This window comes from Amblyomma americanum, chromosome 10, assembly GCF_052857255.1.
Source record: "Amblyomma americanum isolate KBUSLIRL-KWMA chromosome 10, ASM5285725v1, whole genome shotgun sequence".
In the NCBI taxonomy this organism is placed as follows: Eukaryota; Metazoa; Arthropoda; class Arachnida; order Ixodida; family Ixodidae; genus Amblyomma; species Amblyomma americanum.
This window is the reverse complement of record NC_135506.1, coordinates 29,071,478-29,087,955: the sequence shown is the minus strand read 5'-3', so window position 1 is coordinate 29,087,955 and position 16,478 is coordinate 29,071,478. Positions and strand designations below refer to the sequence as shown.

The 16,478-nt window shown below is 46.1% G+C and overlaps 1 protein-coding gene across 1 annotated transcript; it reads right to left on the bottom strand.

Annotated features, from left to right (window-relative positions):
- Positions 1-665: 665 nt before the first annotated feature.
- On the bottom strand, positions 666-16,212 carry LOC144106731 (phenylalanine dehydrogenase-like). The gene is made up of 10 exons (XM_077639577.1): positions 15,681-16,212; positions 13,523-13,629; positions 12,262-12,383; positions 11,629-11,754; positions 10,362-10,454; positions 8,585-8,691; positions 7,976-8,071; positions 6,884-7,027; positions 2,685-2,774; positions 666-958 (listed from the first exon to the last, which is right to left on the bottom strand). Exons 1-10 carry the CDS (start codon positions 16,041-16,043, stop codon positions 731-733), a joined length of 1,476 nt encoding a protein of 491 aa, XP_077495703.1. The 5' UTR covers positions 16,044-16,212; the 3' UTR covers positions 666-730.
- Between the last annotated feature and the right edge of the window lie 266 nt (positions 16,213-16,478).

Here is a 16,478-nt window from a genome sequence, read left to right as displayed (position 1 = left end):
GAGTAAAACAAATATGCCCAAAATGAGACCTATGGCAAGCTGGAGAGCGCACTTCCAAAGGGACAGGCCGTTGTTCAAGGTCATTTCGTGTAAAAGCACCAATGTAACTAAATTGTGGGGTTCGATGTCCTGCAGTGACACATGGCCTACGAGGGATGCTGTAGTGGAGGTCTCTGGATTAATGTGACCACCTGGGGTCCTATAATGTGCACTGACATTGCACAGCACATATTGCGTCTCCATCGAAACACAGCCGCTGTGGCTGGAATTGAACCCAAATCCTCCGGCTCGGTGGCCGAGCACCCTAGCCACTCAGTCACTGCGCCATCGGCATCAAATAAAAAGGTAACGAAACAACTGAACTAGGAACAGGAAAACAAAAATGTTGACTGCCGGGAAGGAAATACAGGCAATGTTCACACCTTTGAGAAATGGTCATCGCACTTCAAAGCGAACATCGTCGGTCCTCCTCAACCAAGGCCCTGTTTTGCAGTTCAAGTTTCACTTGGTGCTGATGATAGTACTTAATAAGCTGCACTGCTGCAGACGTGCACAAACTATCTTGTGTATGTTTAAGAAAAAATCTGCACGGTGTACACTGCACTGTCGCTGCCAGTGCACAGTATACCCGCAGTCTTGCACAGAAACAAGCACTCGCCTAGATGCGGCAAAAAAAAAAAGAATATCGCTTTATTCGCTGCTCTTACGCCCCGTGTAAATAGATGCTGGTTCATCCAGCATACCCGTGTGTGTTCGGGAAGTTGTGCCTCTGGCGCCAGAAGTCTCGACCCCGGTGCCAGCCGTGCGCCAGCAAGGCAGCGAGCAGCGCCCGCGCACGCCCAGGCCAGAGCGGGTGCAACTGCCGTGACCAACGCTCGGCCAGCTCATCGGCCACAGCCACCGTGCTGCAACCACGCTCCGCTGACTCGCGTAGGACGTGTCGCACCAGATTCCCGATCTGCAACGTGTGGGGAATGTAGACTTTAAATCAGCACCTTGTTGTGGCTGTCACAGGCAGCCTTCGAATAACAGGGAATCTCTAAGTGGTAGCTCATCATGCCAGTAAGTAGGCCTACTGCATAATTCCTTCTGTCACAATTTATTAGCCCGTTGTGCCTCAGGCGATGCGGGCTGGGCAATGTTTTCTTTTTTTTTGTGCCCGCACTAATATATGTCACAATTTATTATACAGTATGCAGGGAAAAAATTTTCGAAATTTCAGATTTTTTATTCGAGAAGTGCATGACTGCACTGAAGAAAATTCAATGCTGCATGATGATTAATAACGCCATTTGTGATAGGTCCTGAAACGTTTGCATTGTAACTTACACTGAATTCAGTGTCTCAAGCTCCCATTGGCTCAGTTCTGTAAGGAGAATTCATTATGCAAATAATTCAGCTTTCTTTATAGCCCTTATAAAATACACACACATCAAAAAAAGCTGAAAAAAAAAAGTCTTCCATTTCGGATCTCTGATTTGAGATGGTTCTGTGCAGCTTGCCACAGAAAGGCTTGTATGTTTGAAATGTAACTAATAATACCTCGATAGTAACGCGTAGAATAAAAAGTTAAAATACACTATGGCCACGAAGAAGTGGACACTACCTAAAGAGTAAAGCATGTCTTCCAGTAAAGCCAGCATACCCAGTAGATGCCATGGTTCACTGAACAGCACAAAGCTGCCACATAATCTGCTGTTGCTAGCCTACAAGAGTAGCCTACAAAGTGCAGTATACTCCATGTGTTCACTTGTACAGTAATTATAAGACTAATTTTAGTTAACACCAAACTGTTAGCCTCATTTGTAGGATTTCTGAAATCCATTTTGTCAATGCCATTTCTTGCCTCGGGGGGTTTCAATTCTCGCCACTGCTAGCAGGCAGGTACAGGGGCATGCCACATACGATTTCCCAAATGGTTAACACAATGTCACCGTGCTGCAGCTTATGCTCTTTTTCTTTTTCCTAACATATTACATAAGTTCACAAGGAGTTGTCTTGCATATAATTAAATTACACATTTGGAATCCGCATGCAAAGATGCATGTTCCCTGAAGATTTACGATTTTGATTTCTTTAAAATTCCCCTCTAATCATTCCCCTTTAATCATTAAAGAGACAGCAGTAACAACTCCATCCAACATTTTTTATTTGTAAAAACTGATTCTATGGCTCTTTCTAATTGCATTTATGTTTGTCCGACAGAAAATTTAAACGTAGTCCCACCATGTGATTCAAAACTTCTGACATCAAGATTGAAAAGCAGCCTGTGACCACTGTTCAGAGCAGATGGTGGTGTAGCTCAAGCCTCCGGAATCCATGTTAGGAAAAAAAAAAATTTTTGACTTCACTGCAGTTTGCTTTTGGAAGCGGCCGATGGTGGCGACACCTCTATTACTTTTTTTCTGGCCTTCTATAACTTACAAAAGTTCTGTTTTTAGTCTAAGCAGCGTCGTCGTCACAGCGTAGTTATTTATCGATGCACACCAACTTAAATTTGTCCACTACCCCCCTTTAACGATGCAGAAGAGGCTATTAAGACAATAAATTAAGTCAGAAAGGGACAGGAAGAAATACAGGTAGGAGCTGACTATAGTCTGAATCAAAATGTGTGAATGTGTGCAAGTGTGAATGCAAATGTACAGAGTGGACGCCAGTTACGGGGTCTTGTACTTCAGCCTCACCGAGTGCTCCCAGCTGCGGCCAAAGTGTTTCTCCATCTCGGGGTCGGGCTGCATGCGTCCGTACATCTCGTATGCCGAGCTCACCACCGCCTGCAAAAACAAGGAAGGCATCAGTGTTTAACTTCGACAGAACTGCCCCTCAAGTCTTTCACTCCTACAGGGTGCCGAACACCAGTCTGCTTTGTGCATGGCACTGTCACGCATGGAATGACAATCAACTTCATACTAGCCGTAACTTGGACGGCAGGTAAAAATAACACTTAACTGGACTCTTAGAATGGGTTCATTTGTGCAGTGTGACCTCCTTTGAATGAAACCGGTTAGAGTTCTTTGCTTAGCGGCCTGTCATTAGATCCTATCAAACTAGACTGGAGGTAAAAAATGGTTGACAGCTGCTGAGCTAGTTGAAGCGAAACATCCATTTAAAAGGCAAGTGAATATCTAGGAACTGGGAGAAAGAGAATTGCGATTTAGGTCGTTAATCTCCTTATTATAAATAAGTGCTAAAATTACTGCATTTCTATTTTTCTTTAATTAACAGACAGTTGCGACTGTGTAACGCAAATGTTTGGTGCACTTTTAAAGTCTGTGCTGTGGATGGCGCTGACACTGATGGCACAAAATCTGGGAATGAGCTAAGAGGATAACGCGGGGTGGGGGATTCTATAAGGCCAACCATCGGACTCGAAATCGGGAGTTTGGCGGAAGCCCATTTATGGCCAGGATGGCGCATGACCAGGATATGAAATGTTGCCAGCCAAAAGACAAAAATTGATTAAGATATCAGCTCCCACATGGGAGCTTTATTCACAGTCGGCAAACATGAATCAATATGTTCGATGTCACTATTTGTCAACTATAAGTCTCTAAAAGTACCAGAAGCTGACAGTTTTTACAGTGCAATCTTCTATGCTCTGTGACTATATCATGAGTAAGAGTTTCGGAACACTCGCATAATCAATGTAACAGTACCATATCCAGTGTACCTCGAGGTGCTCATTTTGTTTGCTTTAAAGACTAGAAATGGCACAACTGACTGAATTTTCAGATATACAATAGAGTTTCAGTGATACAAATTCATAACATTCCCCAGCCAGTGTGCTTTGTGTACAATGTGCGGAATTCTGGACGTTCCGACCTCTCTCCTCCACCACTACGGATGATACGAGTGCAGGAGCCATGACCATACCTTCGAGCAGCACTAATTGCTGCATGTACATCACCAACGGTATGATCGCTAACCATGCGGTGCGCACTGCTAGCAGTGAGCGACGGTGCGTGGCCCACGAATCGCCGACGTCACGGTCGCCAGTCGTGCTGTACGCACCACAAGTAGCGAGCTGTGGCTGAACGGCTGCGCATAAATCCTGGCAGCCATAAACAGATCTGCGTGAACACATTTTCTATGCTTCTGCATAGAAAATGCTTGGATGATACAAATTTTTTCGCGACCTCCGTGGGATTTGTATCACTGACATTCTACTGTATTTCCATGTAGATATAAAAATAAAATTTTGAAGACTACAAGCCTGTACTATTAAAGAAACGAGTGCCTCAATCGAAATTCTTCCTCTTAACAATGCCCAGCTATTTTAAATAGCCTTGCAAACAAGAGACGAAAAACTGATTGTTCTTTTTCAAGGCAAAAATAACTACAAATGCTCGTATAGTCAGCCATTCTAAGAGGCAACTGAAGAGTACCTAACTTGCACTTAACTGCCACAGGCGGTTGCATTTTGACAGACATGACTTTTCATGTCTATGCAAGGCCACAAACACAAGTGGCAAGCTGTGTGAGTAAGCAGCACACTGTAATCCTCTTATAAGGAGGGAATGGCCGATGCTAACTGCACAAGAGTAGAGATGGTCCATTATCTTGATTTCTTTAAAACACAGCGGTAATCATTCCACAAAACGCTCGAATGTAGTAAAGCTGTGAAGTTATTCACTGTCAATTAAAATTTAGTCTCATCAGCCTTATCACATCACAAGAACATACCGTATTTGCACGATTGTAAGTCGGCCTATTTTTCAAAGTTTGAAAATCCAAAGTGTGTGTGGGGGGGGGGGGGGGGGACTTAAAATCGAAACCAAGGCATCTCACCATAAATAAAGGCGAGACAAACGAGATATCAGGCATGGTACAGAGTGGCTGAATTTTTGCTGTGCAGCTCCGTCGCATCACTCTTCGTGCTGGCCTTGAGCAGCTGCTAAGTCAATGCGCAAAACCAGCATCCCCAACCCGCGCGAGGCGGCCGATGGTGGAAGTCGATAAGCAGCAAACCAGCACCAGCGCACTGCCCATACGTGGCCGCAGATTGTGTCTGCTGATAACCGGCGGCGGCCGATAACACATTCACGTTCTACTCTTAACAAGCATCGTCCAAGTTTTTTTTTTTTGGTGTACTTTCAACAGCGCACTCAGTGCTCCCTTGAGCGCCGATAGTTGATGGAAGGGCAGCTGTTCCAGTGGCGGCGGCACCCCCACTCAGAAACGCAGCGGTGCCAGGTAGTGTAGACAGCCGACAGAAAAGCCGACACCGCTCACGCGTAGTTTCTCTTTGGCTCTGACGCATTTGACTACTGCCGACCGCGTTTCACAAGTGATTAATGTAGTGCTTCGCCATTCGTCATTTGTGCTCCGGGTCCGGTAAGCAAACGGCGCTCGTTCACAGCTACATTCGAGATGGCTGTCATTCTTTACGCTGAAGAAACGAACAACTGGGTGCCGGGCTGCAAGTTCGACATTCGCAACGCGTGATCAGGTGTGGCAGCTGCAGAGAGGCAAAATTTTCAGTTGTTCCACGCAATGCCGTGATGTGGCTGTTTGCGAAGTGCGGGATTTCGCTGCACGAGAACGACGAACTGTGGGACCGTGGCAGCGATCACGATGGCAGTGCTAGTGAGGACGACGGCGCAAGTGTGGACAAGTAGTCCAGTGACTAATACATTTTTGTTTATGAATGTGCCCACAGGCGCTGCTGCGCGCGGCAGCCGATAAGCAGAGGCCGCAGGATAGTGCTATCACATTCTATTATTAAAGGCCAAGTGTAAACGTTCTTTTTTTTTTTTTCAGAAATATGAAGTGGTGGGGTCGACTTATATTCGAGTCAAGTTACTGTCGTGTAAATACGGTAAATCAAAGAGCCACAGTTTTTCGATGCCAGTACCAACATCATGAAGCCACCTATTGCAGGCAGTGGGTGTCAAATGTCCGATCTAGCAAGCAGCCACAATTCAAGACAGTTCCACATTGGAAACTCGTAATGTACAGAGACAACAGATGAACGATAAGAGAGCTGACTCAGCTTTGGCAAGCTTTCAATATGAAAAACCAAATGGCTCAATAGTGGCACACATAACTCCACCGAACACATGCAGTAAGGACATGTGTCAGTAATAATTTCTGTGAAGAGGTAAACGGAAGATAAGATGCTGAATCTTGGAAGACATGCCATCTGCATGACAAGCTCACATGAGCAGATACTCCGTCACTTTGTAAAGCACAGACGCATGCACCTCTCAAGTTCGAGCTACTTGCACGTTTTGTGAAACCTATTTGCCTTTTTTTACCTTCACGCAGCCTCAGCACAAGCATCCACAGACGCAAACAACTGATAAAGCACCTGCCAGAAACGACACCTTGCAACATGGCCAAGCCTTTCACATTGCACTCCTGCAAGGCTGCAGCCATGAGCCATTGTGAAGTGCCTTTGGTTGCTGACAAAGTGAACTTAATTTTTCAGCAGCATGCAAGTCCACAATACAATAAACCATTTATGGAAACGAGCTCCTGCTTCCACAGTAAGATATAAAAATTTGGCAACCAAGAAACCTCAAATTTTAACTGCTTTACCAACATGCAGCAAGGTTATAAAATTAAGACCTCTCAGTTAAATGAATTTAGCCGCAAATGTCGGTCATAATTGAGAAAAGCATGAAAGTCTAAAAATTAAAACTAGGTCCAGTAACTAAAAGGTGTCACATGAATCAGGCGCTCAGAACAAGCCGATGCATTAGAGCAAACTGGCAGCTGAACTCCTACGAACAAGTACACTTTCTGCAAGCTTAGCACAGTGTCAGCAGATGCATCAATGACCATGGAATTGGCAAGCACGAGTTAGCTCACATGTGAGTCAACGAATTAGACACAGCGCTGCAAATAAACAAGTAGTGAGCAAAGCGAGGGGGATGCGCACCATGCGGTTGAAGAGGTACTCCGGCACATACAGGACGCCGTGCTCGTCCAAGAGGTCGCAGTCGGCGTCCGAGAGCCGCTGTTCATTCACAGGACCACACACGATCTTGGCTTCCACCCGGGGGATGCTTTCCGGTGTCAGGATCTGAAATGAGACTTCACTGTGCAACTCGACGCCTTGACTGTTGTCTTCCATCACGATTAAAGCTGTGGATAGTGACACAGACAACCTGACAAATGAAAGTCTCGCGCTGACAAAACAACTGAACAGAAAAGGCACAGAAACCCACACCTTGCCTCAGCACTTTTTTTCCGGATTCAACATTTTCATAAAGATATTGGTTTTTGAAGACAGGAAATGATGCAGTAACTGACTGAGCTGTAAGGGAAGGGATGAAGAAGGGAGTGAAGGAAGAAAGAGGTGCTGCCACAGTGGAGGTCTCCAGAATATATATATCTATCGTAAAGGACTGAAGCTGAGATGCAGCCGTCCCTCGGATGCCTAGCCTTTAATGTCACTTCCTTGTCCTCTTCTCCCAGCTCCAGTCTTTTACAATATATAAAAAAATATTAAATTTGGTGGCACCCATCACCTCGGTTCAAAGGGATGCTCCAAACACTCATCCATGTTATGCGACATTGCCACATTTGCATATAATTGCTCTTTGGCTTTCACAAAAATGTAACCAAACAGCATGACAGCATTACGGAAAATGGCACATTCAGTGGAGGCAATTCATGGCATGGGATAGAAGCTTCCTGCGCAGTTTTTACAGCACAGCCTCCCTTTGTCACCCTAACTTATTACTTCAGACTTTAGGGGTTTCCCTGAAGTCACTGGACAAATACTCTTGACAATTCCACAGAAGCATGCAAGTCCCACTTTTAAGGCCAAGTACAGACCAGCCAGGCGTATTCCAAGGGGCCTGGCACATCATATTTGACGGTACTTGCTAGTAGCAGAAACATGGGAATATATAATCAGATGCCGTTTGCACCAACAAGGCAACTGCACTTGATGCTGCATCACACGAAAGCGAAAGTACACAATCGCTCGAGAATATAGTGGTGCGGTAGGTCATGCAATACCTACATGGGGCACAGCGCAGGGCACGAAAATGTCACAAGGCTCGGACAGCAGGCTCAGATCTCCAAGGGGTACACGTGATACTTGTAGCCGGTTGCCAAGCTGCGTAAAGAAGAGGACAAATTGTACAGCATTAAGGAAAGGATGAAATTAATGAAATGATAACAGTCGCAAACTCTCTTCACAAATCAGTGCCTATTTCCTTTGTCATTCTCTATAATCTGCACTATGAGGGAAAGGGACCTGAATATTCTAAGAATCAAAATGCACCTTGTTTTTCACATTCTATTACCTGGATGGCCAAGCTACAATTGCATTTACTGCCATTAAGTGGTTAAGTTTTTCTAAACTACAAAAATGACTAAGACAAAAGCAGCCGAGAGTAATGCTGCCTCCGCATGTACTATTTCATGGAGGCAGTCAATCCTGCATTGGCTACGGCTACGTAAAACTGAGCTGTTGGTGCTGATATTTACAATGTGGTTAAATGCTTATCCAGTTAAGGGTGCCAGACACCAGATGGGCATTATACCTTGGAGCTCCTTCATCGTGGTGAAGAACAAGACACAAAATCCTTTGCAAAGCAACCTCGAGGAACAGTGTTGTTGCACCTACCTTTGGCGTAAGTAGGTCGGCGATGTCATCGCAGCGTTTCTGGTAGACGTCAGTGACATGAAGCTGCGCCAACCCGTGGTCCGCGAGGTTGAGCGCCACTTCACGTCCTGTAACCACAGAATCCAACGCTTACCTACAGTGAGCAAAACCCACAGACAGCAACTGACGGTAAGCCTTGATCATAAGATGCTTCTCGATGGTGCCATTGTAGATCGAATATTTTCAACACTTCTCATAGAACGCTGAAAATTACACAATAGCATGGTTAAAGCACACAGAAATGTTGTAACTGCAGAAAGGATCGGCTGATGCATAGGCAGCTTAGCTAAAACATTTGGTGAGTGCAGTGATATCGCTCCATTCTCCCCACTTTCTTCTCTGCTAGGCCTTGGCTTGGCTCTTAGTTTGGCTTGCCTTGGCTAGCGGATTACTACAACAGCTACTACAATGGGCTTCGATTACATGATCACTTATGGTGTCTTCGACTGGTCGCTTTAGATCGCTCTAGAGCGCTCTGAGAGGCGACCGCACATTTGGCTGGTCGAAACCGGCTGCTCCGACTACATTCGGCTGGTTCTTTGTGAGCGCTCGCCTCCAGCTCAGAGCGCTCCGATGCGCTCCAAGATGTGTCCCCGTGACAGAGCCACTTCCGCCATTTCGCGAAAGCTGTGCGAGGCCTCGGCGTTCCCTACGCGTAGGCAGAAGCAAGTGTAGGCTTCTGACGCAGTCACGCTTGCTGCGTTGTGTTTTGCGGGTGCCGCGCTGTGTGAGGCAAAATGTTCAAGGAACGCCGGATAAGCATATACGCTAGGAACGCGATCTGTGTTGCTGTCGCATGACAACAGCGATTGCAGCAGCAGCTCAGATGAGGACGACAGCGCTATCCACAAGGCGATGTTCGAAAAATGAGCGTCCCGTGGGACGGAAAGCCGGGGTAGCGATCAATACAGGCTAAGCGGCGACCGCGATGCAAACTATGTGCGACCACGTGCGGCTAAATGTAATCAAGGGACCTTACGTGCAGCTACTGTTGACATCAGCAGCGCTGCCACGTAGTGGTTCCGGAAGTTACGTCCCCCTTCTGCCTCCTGTGCTTCTGCTTTAAAAACTCGCTGACCATTCAGCTTGACTACTCTCGCTATGCGCTCAGAGCGAGAGCGGCTCCCACTCTGCCAGATCCTAACCAGATCGCGGGAGCGAGCAGTCGAAGACACCATTAGGGTGGGGTCCCAGCAACAGCTCTTGCCATAAAAACACTGAAAACAAAAGCCAACTACGACATTACCGTGGGCCATACTTAGTAGCGACTCTTTTCCTGTTTCCTTCTTTTGAACTTCTACCATTTGTCGTTACAAGCTAGTGATCATGATCGATAGCTAAATAAGCAGTGTCATTTGCTGGCTTCAGTGTCAAAGGTATGCCTGACAGACCACTGATAGGGAAGCAATAGAATGAACTAAGAAAAAGGAATTGCTAAAAAATACAGCCCCAGGAGTGACTCTGTTCGACACACACTACAGGATACACCACTGCACAGACACGACAACACACGACCATTTAAAAAACATGAAACTTCCCCAAAAACCAATTATTATTATTCACCTAAACTGCAACATGCAATTTATTATCTGGAAACAAGTCAAAATTCCATTCCAGCAACTGTTCCTACACCTTTGGTAGCCATGCAGCTCGCCATGTAGGTGAAGTTGATGCCTTAATGTTGGACATGTACACATAAAAGCATGCTCAACAAGCCACAGTGGGAAAGAGCACTTACCAATGCTTCCAGCACCCTGAATACAGACACGCTTTCCCCGTAGAGTACCCATTTGGGCATGCTCCAACATGGCCTCCAGGGCACAGATGACACCTGTGAAAACCAGCATAGAAGACGGCAATTTGTTCACTCTCACAAAGAAGAAAGCCAGGGCACTAATTTCTGTGATTGGAGGAACCACAGCGTTCACTTGCTGTGCTTACAATGACTGCTCTCACTGGCTACCACTTACTCTATTCTGAGCACAACACATGCAAAAACACACCGCTCCAAGCTGCAGAGGAGTGATGGCTATTATGGATGAGATGTCTGCAATAACCTGACATACAAGCATGTGCATATGATCAGATGCAGAGCTGAGCATGACAAAACAGACTGTTGTCATCAAATAAATCTGTTAGAAGTCATCAATAAACGGAACAGCCAAAAGCCAGCTGCTCAAAGTCTTCACAGACTAACACTGCTGAATGAACTCTGAACAGGGAACATCAAAATTTTGTGATAGCTTTGCACAAACATGTCCATATCACTGAAGTGAACTGGACAGCATGCATTTCTAGAAAAAAAAAATATTGCTGGCAAACATCACCGCTTCAAAGTGGAATGATACAGACACAAGTGTCATTACTGCAAACCTAAGCCCATCTTCCTGAGCTGTGACATGAGCTATGTTGCTAGCTGTCCTTGTCATTTCAGCTGGTAGAGTGACTGTCGCAGATTAGTAGCGGTTATGGTTTTATCCCCTGACCAAGACGAATTCTTCGTTCAGACATGAGAGAGCTGTACAGCCTTTCTTTACACCTGTATGACCATCCTTCTGTGGATGTCAATTGGTAATTAATTTATGGTTTATGGGGGTTTAACGTCCCAAAGTGACTCAGGCTATGAGAGACACCGTAGTGAAGGGCTCCAGAAATTTCGACCACCTGGGGTTCTTTAACGTGCACTGACATCGCACAGCACACAGGCCTCTAGGATTTCGCCTCCATCAAAATTCGACCGCCGCGGCCGGGATCGAACCCGCGTCTTTCAGGCCAGCAGCCGAGCGCCATAACCACTCAGCCACCGCGGCGGCAATTGGTAATTACTTCTTCACATCTACCTGTATACCTACACCATAGACTTTTACTTCTGTATTTTAATATTTTCAACAGCCTACTTTCTGTTGTTGCCCCACTAGAATAACGCACTGTGGGAGATGTAGGTATCTGCAACAATAAAACAAGCAAGTGGTGTTGCCCATAATCACGCGAAAGTGAAGCTTCACCTCGGGCCAGCAGTGGTGAAGCGTTGGCAGATCCACCCATGTCTCCTGGCACGTTGACAGCCCAATGGGTGCGCACATGTACATTAGCCATGTCCTGGCTATTTACGCCGACATCCAGGCCTGCCACTGCACACAAAGATTCTAAGCTCAAATGGACATTTCTAATTATTAACTCTACGCGACAGTAATGATAGCTGCTTGAAAAGGCAACATGAGTAGTTTCTGAATACACATACAACGACCGCGCTTTTACAATCGACTCTCAACAATTCAAACTCAAAAGGATAAAAAGTTTTTTGGAATTAACGGGCAGAGTTGAAGGGTAGCCCTTTTTAATGCGCTTCATGTTGATGGCACCAAGGATTCAGTTCAAATAATCAAACGTCTGGAATTAAGAAAGTTTGAATTCGTAAGAGGAGTCTGCTGCATAAACACATAGAATGCATCGAAAAGTGCGTAGCGTCATGCCCCTACAGGCACGTCTTTTCTGATCACTTCCATTGAGAACCCCTTTTACTAGGGGTTACCTGCTAGAGAAAGAATCAAAACCACATTAGCCGCATGACCTTCAGCACAGCAGTTCTTTCCGCAGTTGTGCAAGACAGCAAGAGCACACTGGAAGGGACAACACACCATAGCAGCCGTTAAGGGAGGAAAGAAAGTCCCCGTAGTCGAAGAAGAGCGCCTGCCGGAAATCGGGTTGAACATGTTGCCGGTTCTCTGGCTGCGGAATGATGCCTTTGCCGCCACCCAGCCTGCACAACAAACGCCGATATTAATGCGCAGCACGTGCTACACAGAACCCCATTTGAAAAAGCAGCAGAAGTTGGCAGCTAGAAAACACACATTAGAGTGGGCAGAAAAGAATAATGAAAATAAAAGTTCCCTGCCCAAACCACCAATTGGCACACCCAGCTAGAGGACAGGGAGGAAAATGTCTGTGTGGCCAACTTCCTTGTCAACCAAATAAGGAAGTAGCCGGTCATTATCCTCCACCCAAGCACAACCACATGGGTAAATCTATTCCACCTTGGGAATTCTGGTAAACACTCTAGATTAACATCCTTGTCAATCCATAATTATGACAGGGAAAAAAAACAAGACTTCCAGGAACTATGGCACTACCATTTCAAACACATGTGCACATAAAAAATAAATATTAGTAACATGCACCCTGTAGCTGGACACTTGAATACAGAATGAACTCTGCAAGAATTTCAGTGCGGAGTGTCACACAATCATTTCAGGAGCATAGCTTGAGACCTCTCAGAGTAGCATTTGCGGCATTGGTTTTGCATACCCTTTTCATACACTGAAGCTAAACATTAAGATGCTACACCATTATGCAGGAGATACATGCTCCTCTAAATAAAGGTCTATGTTTTGGAGAAGTTAGACTTTGGAAAAAGCAAGGCAAGAGAGATATCAGCAATATAAGGAGGTATGCTTGAAACCAGGGATATGTTCAAAACTTATGGGTGTTATCTCCCTTCTGTTCTCCTTGTCGAGTCAGTGCAACCTTTTCGTAGGATCAAGTACCAACTCAGTTTTACTGCATTACTGTGAATCTGAACCTGGCTGGCTGACTGATACCTTTAAACTTTGCAGAAAGCTCTAGCTTTCATGGTGGTCATAATAACAAAAGTGCTTGAAACATGACCATGTCATGATTGGAAGCCTGCACACAATGCAAGTCTTCCTCGTAAACAGCTTGCATGCAAGCAAACAACAGCATCACACTGATTCCATATCCGAATGGAAAGGAAGACTTTCAATAGCTTTCTCGCCACTATGGCGACCGTAGACTCTACAAGCAGCATGGAATATTTGTACAACAATCTAGCTAGGACCACTATCACATCGACAACTCAAGGCAGCGTAGACGGCAACACACCAGACGCCGGCCAGGGCAGCTTTTATTCCAAGCAAGGTGGACTGACGCAGACCATCCCGTAGCAGTTGCTCAACGCTTGAATATGGTTGCAGCCGGATGCCTCCATACTGGAATTGCACAACAGATGCTCTTTTTTAACTTGCCACAAATAATGGAATGCTGGGATGATAACATGATGAGTCATGTGTGCCAACTAATAGTATGCAAAAAAGAAGAAAGCTTTACAGTGGAAAGCCAAGCATAATCTGGTGCTTTGTGACAAAACTTAGTCATGTATGCCCAATGATTTTGGATCTCATTGCCTGAATTGTCTTCAGTTCATAACCTGCAATGCAGGCAGTTCATGTTGTGGCTTTATCATTCTTTCATGAGTCTGATGTATAGGTCAAAGTTCCACTGAGAAGTTCCCCCTGGTTTTGTCAAATTTGATTTTGGAGTCCACGGAACATGACTTGTAAGCACTTTATACTTGAAGTTAGTCTATGGAAACTTTGGTGGTGGAATACTATATGAAGAGAAAAGCAAACTCAGGAAAGGCACTCTATTTAATTGCAGCACCTACATGGTGCAAGAAGAGAGTGTATCGGCAAATGCCATGTACAGCAGTAAAAGCATGCGAAAACAGAGTAGAAAATTAACCACTGTCTATGCAGAATAGTTTTGGAGCACGGACAAAAAAGAAGTTAATGGAGATAGCACTCCGAAGTCTAAAATGTTAGGCACCCGTTTCATTCCGTACCTGAAATTTGCTACGTCAGGAAAAATGTGCAAATGCTATCCCCAAGAAGTATGAAAAGCAAAAAGTACACCGTACATAAAAAACGTATATACACCAAACCAATGCCTAACCCTGCCTTACAGTCCTAACAGGTTTTAAAATCTAATTAAAGAATTTGGTATTATATTTCAAGCTTGTTCTGCCCATTTGTTCTGATGCATTATTTTTGCTCTCAGCTACAAACACAGCAGTGCCAGGTCACTATTGACCATAGTATTAGAAGTGGTCACTTTCCAATAAAGCAGTTCTTAAAACATAAGAAAATAAAAGCAGGCTTGTTTTCCTAGACACTTGCACAAACCCACATTAGAGTAATAAACTACTTCGGCATGCCAACAGCAATCTTTCTGCAATGGCATGATATTCATGAAGCAACAGCAGCATCGCACTGAAGGTCATATCTGCGAGTGAGGTGCCGTTAGTTAACTCGCACAGCATTTTGGAATATGTCCAGGTATTTTGCCTACGAGCAGGAAGTAGGTTGACGCTTAGAAAATAGACGATCACAAGACATTATACGACTCCATTTACCCTAATGGTCATTAGATGCCACAGCAGCACCTCAAGTGCTTCATTAAAAACACATTAACAATTTCCTCTTGCTTTCACAAGTAAACACGTGAATCCTCAACCTGAATACGCAAGGCCATGTCTGAAATTTTATCCTCATTATCGTGCAACTCCTTTACCCAGCGCCTTTAAATGGCCTGCAAATATTATAAGCAAATAAATCAGTGTGTAATGGTGCACTATCCAGCTTAAATAAAGCAAGCAAAAGCTCCAAAGTGCCTGACTTAAGCACATTGGCTATAATGGAAACTGTCACAGGCCACCTGCACTGGCGAACCGCAAATACACTGTCAGGGGCTTCAGGCAAACTGAAAAACACAGCGGCTGACGCCAATACTGACATTTAGGGCATAAGCGACGCGACCTGTACCACTTCAGAGCTCTACACGGTAGCATGTTGGCGCGCCTGGAAAACTTGTTTTCCTAAGCTCTCACTATGTGGAAATACGACGTGGGCGGCATACAGACCGAATTCATTAAACCGCTTTACCAAACCGCCTTATGGCAGGCCAGAATCGCAAAACCGCTCGTGCACACGTTAGGTTCGTATTTGTCAGTGACCCCGCGCTGGTGGAAAGCAGCCAACGGAAACGCAGTCGAGGCACCGGCTGCCCAATCACAAATCGATCGTACAAATTCCATTCAAATCACGAGCGTGCTCTGCAATTCCGCCTCTAGGCGCATCAAACGAACAAGAAGGGTCATATTGACTAACTAGCCCACACTTGGCGAGCCTATGCCACGCCTTTGACGGAGCCGGACAACGATCAGAGAGCATTCGGTTAGGGGAAAATTAGAAGCACGGCGCACAGCCTGTCCACGGTCGGTGCGCCAGAGGAAAGCCGTCAGCAGGCAGCCGGTGCGAATGCCGAGCTGCATGAGGACCGCCTCGTGGCCACGGAACTGCGGCTCGGAGCCCGAACTGAGCCAGTCGGCCAGCTCCTGCAGTTCGGGATGCGACACGGTCACCCGACCTCCGTCGCCGCACACGGCATAGCAGCGCTGGATGCCCCGGGAACGCAGGAATTCGACCAGCTCCGCAGGGCGCAGGGACAACAAGTCGCCCCGACTCTTGGATGCCGGCGCCGGGTGTCCCGAAGACGTCGAGCTGCAGTGGCCGCGCTGCTGCCGCCGCAGCAAGCGCCGCAGAAGCAGCTGCGGGCCTCGCAACATTGGATCGGCCGATAGCTGCCTCACATGCCCCGCACCAAACTGTCCAAGGTGCCCGATCCACGGGGAGAAACCGGTGCGGACTGCTCGAACTTGGCTCTCGGCGACGATTGTTTACGGTCCGGAGCTAGCTATCCCCTCGCCTGCTGCGTATCACGATTTAATAAGGAACCACTGCGGAGAGGACAGCGCTGCGCTGCGATTGGTCGCTTTTCGACGAGTGTTTTCCTGCTTTTCTTTAGTTCGGTTTCGGTTTCGCATTTGCAAGCTTGCGTCGAACTGCGGCACGTGTTCGAGTACGGGACGCTACAGGCACCCTTGAGCTTCTTTATGTTGACAGCTGCATTATATGGGCGGGTGTTGTTTGGGTGATAAGCGTGCAAGACGAGCTGAAAGTGGTGTCAAATGATATTCGATCGATTTGCGTGACGAGAGCGG

What these genes read in the sequence shown, in the direction of transcription:
- LOC144106731 (XM_077639577.1), bottom strand. Translation starts at nt 16,043, where the DNA reads ATGTTGCGAGGCCCGCAGCTGCTTCTGCGGCGCTTGCTGCGGCGGCAG. An exon ending in GCACCGACCGTGGACAGGCT is followed by an intron (nt 13,630 to 15,680) that starts GTGCGCCGTGCT and finishes GTGCAATTCCAG; the next exon opens with TATGGAGGCATCCGGCTGCA. An exon ending in TGCCCTGCGCTGTGCCCCAT is followed by an intron (nt 7,028 to 7,975) that starts GTAGGTATTGCA and finishes GTCTCATTTCAG; the next exon opens with ATCCTGACACCGGAAAGCAT.